This window comes from Pungitius pungitius, chromosome 9 (genome assembly GCF_949316345.1).
Source record: "Pungitius pungitius chromosome 9, fPunPun2.1, whole genome shotgun sequence".
Taxonomy (NCBI): Eukaryota; Metazoa; Chordata; class Actinopteri; order Perciformes; family Gasterosteidae; genus Pungitius; species Pungitius pungitius.
Window position 1 is genome coordinate 13,438,387 of NC_084908.1, and position 9,428 is coordinate 13,447,814.

At 41.1% G+C, this 9,428-nt stretch overlaps 1 protein-coding gene across 1 annotated transcript in view; it reads right to left on the reverse strand.

Moving 5' to 3' along the window:
- rptor (regulatory associated protein of MTOR, complex 1) overlaps nt 1–2,319 on the reverse strand; it is a 103,874-nt gene extending 101,555 nt beyond the window's left edge. The window contains exons 1-2 of the mRNA XM_037471005.2: nt 1,894–2,319; nt 544–718 (exon numbers count right to left, since the gene is read on the reverse strand). Coding sequence (XP_037326902.2) covers nt 544–711 — 168 coding nt within the window. The 5' untranslated portion in view covers nt 712–718; nt 1,894–2,319. The remainder of the gene's footprint in view (nt 1–543; nt 719–1,893) is intronic.
- Between the last annotated feature and the right edge of the window lie 7,109 nt (nt 2,320–9,428).

Consider the following 9,428-nt stretch of genomic DNA (forward strand, 5'->3'; position numbering starts at 1 on the left):
TCGACCTTTCTCCCGAATTTCTCCCGATTTCCACCCAGATAACAATATTGCTACACCATCCGTCACTGGGCGCGCCGTTTCAGACCGAACAATAATCAAGCAAAGCGGCAATTAGAACAGAAAAAGATGAGACTGGTGCTGCAAAGAAAACCGCTAGCACCGCCTCCCGTTGACCGCTAGCACCCCCCCACCGGCCCTTTCGAATATCACCCGAAGTATGATGTAAATTAATCCCCCACAAAAAATGAAGACAACAATCTTCCTAGAAATGATGAACTAAATTTCCCTTATGTTTTAACAGTGGCTTACTGACAACACAGTTGTTTTGAGACCAGATAATAGACCAGATTAGATAAGCAGTAATTTAAAAAAGACATTAACATTGTCCCCTCGGTGACATTTGAAAACAAAGATGCAGCTATTGCTCAAGAGTGCAAAAAGGTTATTCAATCAACAATTCTGCATGGACTTCTTTTATGAGAGATCCACATCCTGCACACACTTAACATGCACAATCACTCCATAGATAAGTAGAAAAATTACCCTGTCCTTCATCCTCCAGCTTTGAGCTAAGGCCTTGGAACCCTCAATCTTCTCAGAGTGGCGTTTCTTCATGAAGGCCAGGGGAAGCTTCCAGTCATTCATGTCAGCCTCCTCTTCCTCAGTGAAGCCCGCGGCCGGAGAATGAATCAGGTCTGCGTCCATTTTCATCAGGGCCCTGCAGGGGGAGGGGGGCCTTGTTAGTAACTCAGATTTATTAAATTGACGCCGCCTCATGCTGTGCGGTTGTGTTGGTTCAATAATTACGAATATAATAACTTGAGCCTCGGTTGATACATTACTCATACAATAACATTGCAAATGACTGATACATTCACATCACTACTTGGCCACTAAATGCATTTTATGTATAAAAATTCAACATCTCCGTCATGATGTCACCTGATTGAGCAGTATTGGTAGACCTTAAGAGTCTATGGGACAAAATGACGGTCAATTAAATTGGATGGTGGATCAAAAATAATCTGTGACCGTGAAAACAATAAGACAGGACTGAGTATTTCACCGTGATACTTTTTGTTAATGGCCTTACATAGCGTTGCTGTAGGAATCGTGTTTAATGATCTCAATGATCACATAGTTCATGATTAAAAATTGTAATAACATGGCAATAATAAACCGATTTAAGTCTTTTTTGTAGAAAAGACCTTAATATCCCAAAAAGGCGTTACACTACACATGAACTAACTTCCACATAAAGGGTTGTGATGTTTCAAGCACACAAGTCTTCCTGCGTAAAAAGTGATCTTTTAAATACTTAGACTATATCAAGCGTGCAAGAATTATAAAACCTGTGATGCATGTACAAAGCACCTCTAAAAACTTGTCTAAACAAGTGGGAAAGTCTTTTTTTTTAAAATCCAATAGTGAAAGATGATTTGCGAAATGAGTCAGATAACCATGGCTATGAGTCATGTTTACTGCACTGCTGCCAATCTGCTGCGTGGAATATAAATCACAACAAACGACTGACACCGAACCCACTGGCATCTGCAGCGGTCCAGCATCCAGGGGTTCGTCGAGGAGACAGCTTTGGCCAAGTGTCACGTGCGCCTACAGCCACCTTAGTACGGACCGGCCGTGAGCCACTTGGTTCGCAGCCCGCAGGGACTGCCGACGTTAGCACAGCTAGCTTAATGCTATCTAAAAAAATAAAAGTAGACAATTTGACAGCTCTCCCGTAAACTGGCTCCCGCTGTCAAGTGTCAAACTACGGGACGAAGTGCTGCCATTTTAAAGCGAAACAACGCGAGCGGAGAGAGACACGTGAAGCCGGGGAGATGCGAGTGTGGCGCTAGTTGTAGAATAGAAGTGTGCAGATGCGTGCAGGACCTTGGTGCGGTGGGATAATCAGCCCGAGCTGGGGAACCTCTCCGTCTGCGGACGATGACGGACACGGTGGCGCAAACAATCCTGGTCAGGAAATTGTAGGGCAGCGTCCACAACCTGTATAGTATGTCAAACCCGTCAAATCCGAGCTGGACGGGTGCGTGCTTGCAGGGGAATCTGCGGCTCCTCTCCCCACGGCTCTTCGCTATGGGAAGGGGCTGGAGACGAGGCCCATCTTCAAGCGGACAGTCTGCCACAGCCACGCGAAGCACCGGCCACACTTCTCGACGTCTGGGACCGTGAGGTCTTCTTCTACAAACCGGCGACCCCGGTGGCTGATTTGGTGTGATGGTTTGCCTGGAAATAACACGCAATCCCGCGTATTTCTCCGCAGTCACTTCTTCAGCACTTCTGCAAGGGCGCAGCCATCTTGGGTTGCACCCAGAATGCACTGTTGCGGCAACGAGGCTGTCATGATACGTCACCGGCCCGTTCCTGTCACACACCAAAACACACTTCAAACACTGACGTGTTATACGTGAACTCTTTCAACAACCGTTATGTCTATTCTTCTTTATAATAAAAATATTTAATTTTAATATTTTATCATTATTATAATTATTGTTAATGGTTATCTGAATACATATTCCATATGCCATTGAGTTAAAATTGAAACTTTATCCAATTGTATTTCAGCCGTCATGTAGTCACTACGGTCAAAGAAATCTGCCCTTAGACCTTCAGAATCAACAGTAGCTTAAATTGAATTCAAACAACAACATGGCTTTAACCGATCAGATTTCGAGTGGGAGGCGCTGCAATCAGCTAGCAGGCCAACAGCGTCAGCACGTGCACGTCTTTTGACCCTGTGGCGACCTCAATGAGCTAATTCGTGAACTGTAGATATGCAAACAGGTTTTCAGCCCACAATGGTTGATGGAGGAGATCAGATCTATTTGGTCTATTGATTACATCTACTGATATTTTTACTCTTCACTAATATGAATATAACTTCTGAAATTTAACCGGATTTGATAACGAGTAGTTAATTTATACACAGATTTCATTTAAAATTACAATTTTACATTCCAAGAATTTACATATTTGTGAAACTCAAAATACCACAAAACAATGGTAACATTATATATAATGCACACAATTATATTCATAGCCATAATCTTGTCTTTTTTCAATGCCAAAGTTTTCCGTTGCTGCGCAAGCAAAAGTTCAGTATCAGGAAACATACAACAAAATTACATTAAATATTGCTGTGATATTACACACTATATATTCCACACTTGTCATTTTATGTTTGCTCCTAATCATCATTGGTGCCAACTCAATGGAGTTTTGTTGATTTAATAGCCCAATGAAGACATGCACAATGTCTCCCCTCTGTGTGATGTGTTGGATGCTGAGCCAGTTTATCTGATAGCTGCATGTATCAGAAAATACCTGCGCAGCAGCTGTTCTGAAATCCCTCACTGCATGTGGGAGTGTTTTAAAAGAATCCTGTGCTTTATTTAAGACAGTGATGTGCCCTCACAATGGTGACTCAGTTGCACGTAACATTAGGGGCTGTATAAAACTCATGTCGGCCCACGTGAAAGGAATCCTAACATCTTCACAATATTAAGAGAATACACTGGTCTATATAGAGACATTTTAATTAGGGCCGGGACTTTAGCGCGTTAATTAAGATTAATTAATTACAATGTGAATTAAGATTAATTAATTACACAAAAAATAACACATTAAACATTTTTTACGCATTTTTACACTTTTCTTTGCACCGCGGGACGTTTCTCACTAGATGAGTTTCGGCGGACCGATTATACTGGAGCACCAACTAGCGTTCATGACCCACACCCAACCCACACTGCACCGGATGAAACGGTAACTAAGTCCACGTCTGAAAAAATAACCAATGTTCTGAATGTACTTGAAAGTATTGGTCTACTTAAAAAAACATAGTTTACAGAAGGTCTACTTACCTATAGGCTACCTGAATTTCTGAAAGTACTGTATGTCTAAATATGCTATTGCTACCCTTGTCTGCTGGAATTGGTTGAACAAAAATAAAAATCCATAAAAATCCATCCAAAATTACTTCTCACTGTTCTCAGGTCAAATATTTATGCAATTAAAATGCGATTAATTTCGATTAATTAATTACAAAGCCTTTAATTAATTAGATTCATATTTCTAATCGAGTCCCGGCCCTAATTTTAATACATTTAGAATTACCATGATAAAACTAATAAAGCTGCGGAATTCCATAGTCAGACCATTTCTGTTGCCTCCATGTAGCCGTTAAAATGGCAACATCAACAACAGTTTTGACTGAGCTAACGGGTTTAGAGCAGAGCTACTAGCAAACCAGTGAGTCGTGTTCACGTGCGCAAACATGCACGAAAAGGCACGCACATATGGTCATGTGAACAGAGCACGCAGAGACTTTCAAAAACCATGAACATGAACTGCTCAGTGATAGTCTGGCTATCGTATAGAGAACCCTTTTTAACTTGTGTGCAATGGAAACCAGCTTTGAACTGACAAGTTATCATCTGTATGGTAAATCTTCACCACATGATCTATGGATTATATTTCCAAGCCAAGTCTGAGTCAAGTGTGTAGTTGAAGTGATTTGCCCACAACATCCCTTGCTGCAGCGCTTCACACTCATTTCTCAAACTGCAGGAGCTACAGGTTTGTTTTTGAAAGCAGAGTCACAAAGTTGTCCCATTTGTCCTTAAGTCAAAATCCGTCACTATCGTGTAGTCACCCATGCACTCTCCCAAGACATTACTGAGAGTAGTTGAACGTACAATAAACACGTTTACCAGTTTGTTCTTGGTCAACAAAGATATTCGCTCTCGGGCCTTTATGACTTTAATCACAACGCGCTCTGCCTCAGGCACAAAGAATGTGCCGAGATGACTAACAGCTTTCTTTGGGCTGTCAGCTCGTGAGAAAAGATGAAATGTTACGGCAGATGAATGGAGAGTGAAAGTATCCCTGTGAGTGCAGCCTGGTCTACAAATTGTGTTCCCATGTAACAAAACTCAATTTTCAATTCAAATGTTTCACCTACAGACCTATCAATCCAAAATACGTTTGTCTTCACAGTCTACAGAGGGGTGAAGGGCCGGGTGACAAACTTTAACCCAACGATTCAGCCGCCTGGCTCCTCGCAGCGCACACAGGCCAGCGTGTGTGGATCAGTAATTTTAACAATTAAGTATTCAAGTAGTTAAAATATTTTTTGTGCAAATGTGCAATGTTAATTACTTGTTTTTAATGCTGCGGCTGTATCTGTACAGTTTTATTCTGGCAAGGATCTGGTGGTACGCGAAGTACAGTTTTTTAAAAACTGTCACAGTATATAGAGCTTTTTTTATATTGTATGCAATCAGAACAGATGGATCTCTGTGTGTAATCAGATGACAAAGCACTTGCAATCCTTAAATGTCATTTTTAAGTCATCCATGAGAAAATCTGTTTACTTTTGAGAATGGCGTTGTAAGGAAACGTAATTTAGCTGGACACGGGGCTGCTCGGTGCATTTCCCCGCGCAGCGCAGCGGCCAACGACGTCTCCTGCCGCTCTCACAGCGCAGGAGCAATCTGGAGCGTGAGAAACTCACATTCTACTAAATTTGTTCCCCTCGCCTCCCAGTCCGAGTGTCCACTGAAGGGGGGGGAACCAATCCAATCTCCTGGGTGGGATCGAGGTTGGGACCCTTCAATTTCTGATAGCTAAGAGAAGGAGGACGAGGAGGGGAAGATGAATCTACTTTTTCCTTCTGTGGTGCTCTTCTGTCATGTAGGGAACAGGAGGAGATGATCAACTGGGTTGGACACTGGAATCTGAATCAGATAAGAAGGTAAATAGTCAAAACCTTCTTTTCTAGGGATTGATTAGAACAAAGTATTAGAAAAGGCCCATAACGTGCATCCTATTGGCTGAGGGTTAAATCACACTAAAACAAACCAAATAATCCAATCAAAACAAGATCCTCAATTGGCATGTGCAAAGGACAGTACAAGTCCTCCCTTGTTCTTCAACTATTTTAGAGTTTGAAATTCTATTGTGTTTTTTTCCCTTTGCTAAATGTGAAGCACATGAATTCCTTTTTGATTGAATGTTTATCAGTTATTGCAATTGGAGGATAAACATTTTCAATTTGTGACTTGATATTGAAATCAAATTGTGTTTCTTTATAACTTCCTTAATGTTGCGATAGATATCAAATGTGATCCAGATCCCATTTTAATCAACCACAACAGTTTCTAATGTGGCCAGGAATGTCTTTTAGATTTTTAGGTCTTTGAAGTATTCAATTTATTAAGTGAGGTTGAACTGAAAACGAATGACATTTATTTCAGAATTAAACTCTTTGACAAGTAAATTCGGATGTCATCTGTGAATCAAGACATTTTATGTATTTGACCTACAGCATTTTTTATATCTGCAATATCATACTTCCAAGCAAATATTAAATAAACATTAACCACTGCAATGGACTTATTGCACAGCCCTATTGTGACCCTCTTTTTCAGCCGAATTAATTTAACGCTCAAGCTATTTTTTTCTTGCCCATGGACTTTCATTTAAAAGCCTTTTCCACATAATAAGCTCAATAATACTGAGCCGGAGTTAAATTTTTTATACATGTGCAATCGGAGGTAGTGTTTAATGTGTCGGCCTTTTTGTTCTGTTTCTGAGCGTGAATCTGTTTCATTATTTTGTTCAAAATGTGGGTAAAGATTTAAGCATCACGGTTCAATACATTTATCAACCCATGATTGCCTCCTTCAAGTTCATCCTAAGCCTCTTTTGGTACCAAAGAAATCACCACTTTTCTCCAAAAAGTAGGAGTTGTGCCTGTCTTGAGCACAGTTATACGTGACCTTCATTATTTTCCGGTCAGTAGATCTGTAATTTATTCACACCTTCTGCTGCCTTCTTAGGTTCTGAATATAATATTGGCTTTTTAATTTCGCTATCCTTATTTTCAGTAATTAGAAGTATATTTTATCTCATTCTTCATCCAAGGTAGATGCAGGTCATTTAAGGCTTCCTTGGTTTCAGCTGCTTTGCGCTTTATATTTACGTTTTTATAAAAACTTTCAAATCAACAGTGTATAATTTGTTGTAAGGTCATGTAGGGCATGCAGATTGTCTTCAAATATTTTTTGTTCATGCAGATAAACTCGTGACTCCTCTCAATAAGGAAACTTGAGATTTGCGGGTTGTGCAAGAGCATTAATTATTTTCTTTTGTCCGTGAACAATTGTTTTTTTTAACAATTTACTTTTAGAGCAGCTCCAATGCAAACATCGGACTTCATAACTCATCTGCACTGAATGGATACCCCCCCCCCCCCCCCCCCCCTCCCCCATTGACAGATCGATTTGGGTTGCGGCTTGTCATAAAGGGGTGATGGTGGGTCCCGGAGCCAGACCAGTTGAGAACCACTGGTTTGAGTAACCGGTGACAAGAGTTAACACACAGGGTATCATTTGGATTAGAATTGAACTCTTGAAATGTAATTACATACTTTAAATAAATACTGTTGCAGTGGATCCTATTTGTACCATGTTTCATCATGTTGACTTTGAAAAGTAAATGATAGATATTTCATCTATATTTACGTAGTTGAAGCGTTTAACTGGGTTTGCATTGACATCAATGTGACTTTTATTGTGGAAGATCCACAGACCTCAGTGTGAGCAGTCGTAATTGAGTATATTCTGCGTTAGGTAAAGTATTACAGAATTAAATCAATTTCTGTACACAAACACCCTGTTGCAGTGTCTGGTTTAAGATAAACGGTCGTGAAAAGATTTAGAACTTCATTTAGTAAAACGTAAACCTCAAGTGTTGCAGGAAGCCTTGGATTCTATTGAGTGAAATACACTTTATATTCAACATTAGTTGTCTGTTTCCTTTTGGAGACAGCCGGAGGCCGCTCAATCAGCTGCATTTTAGGATCCCGAGGCTGAATATGTAGGTTGAGCTGAGAATGATCAAGTAGTTTCATATTGCCTCGGTTTCTTTTGCACCAGGTCGTTATGCCTGATGTAAAGCTGTTGAGGATGGAGATGCTCGCTAAGGGCTGCCGTTCCGTTTGGATAACTGGTCCTGCATGCAGACGGGTTAGCTGCTCCTGCTGGGCAAAAGATTTCGTGGCTGCACTGGATATTGGACGCAGAGGCTCCAGCTGGTGAAATGTCTCGAGGCTGTGAGACAATTGCTAGGAAAAGTTGAGGGCAGCAGGTGGAGGCCGCAGCTGTCGGTGGTCGCCAGAAGCCTTTGGTTTGAGGCTACCCTTCAGCTGAGCTAGCAGCTGGGAAAGGGATAAAGTCCATGCACCAGGCTGAGGATGGGGCCACCCGTTGAAATCTTTGTGTGGCCCGATCATTTGAAGGGAACAATGCTTGTAGCAAAGTGAGGGGAAAGGATGACGTAATCACATTACATTTTTGTACGTATTGTGTGCAGGAAGGAATCATTTTCAAGTGAAGGAAAGTGCTGGAGATGGCTTTCTGAATGCTGGATGGATGGATGGATGCATCAATGGCTTAGCAGACGTACTTGGTGGTTGAGTTGCAACTTTTTGTCTGAAGCTTTGGTCCGATTCTCGGCTGAGGAAAATAAAGGTGAGGGCACAGGCTGCATTCAAGTTGTACTTGTATTTCTTAAAGTACATTTACTTTTACTTCTGAGAAAGAAAGAACTCACAACAATGGTCTATTTCCACAGTTCAAGGCATTGCTTACTATTTACTGTGTTAGAATAACTACATTTCATTCAGTTTAGCTTCTATCCTAATAGGATCCTGAGATGTCCACATCTAAGGTTGAAAGATGCCGAATCCATTTAATTTGTTTACTGTCAGGAGTCCATCGTTACTCTCTGCCGTGGCGACCTGTGGGCGGTTCAGTGTCTCCCACAGGCGCTGTTTCAGCATTTGTCCCTGATGAAGGTTTTGTAGTCAGGGCAGCAGGCTCGGTTTCCCTGTGAAGATAAATGGGATTCAATGGTAAATGTATCTCAAGTATTGTTAATAAATCAGTCATTGCCGGGTGAGGTGATGAATTAAAACAGGTCAATTTAGCCCTTTCATTGTGTGTAACAAATGTACCGCAACATTTTATCCACCACAGAGTGGTGGTTCTTGTGATTCTCTTCAACATCAAAGTTAAAATGGATCATCAGCTGTGTCTTGCTTTGTTCGGCAGAAGCTCGGCTCAGTGTAGGAACAGTCTTCGTAATGTGGTCCAATCCCTGGATATGAAGTTCAGAATAAGTTATTTAGCTGTTCCATTCCTAATTCCCGAATGAGTAGGATACATGTAAGTGCATTCAATGTAGAGACATTTCAATTCTCTGAAGTCATTGTTACTTCAATGCACAATATGTTCATGGTGTTTAAAATACTAGTTTAGCTGGTAGCCAAAAGGTCCGGTTTCTGTACCCATCTTCTCTAAAGAACTGTAAACGTATCTGTTCCCACTGGACCTCATTCTGGA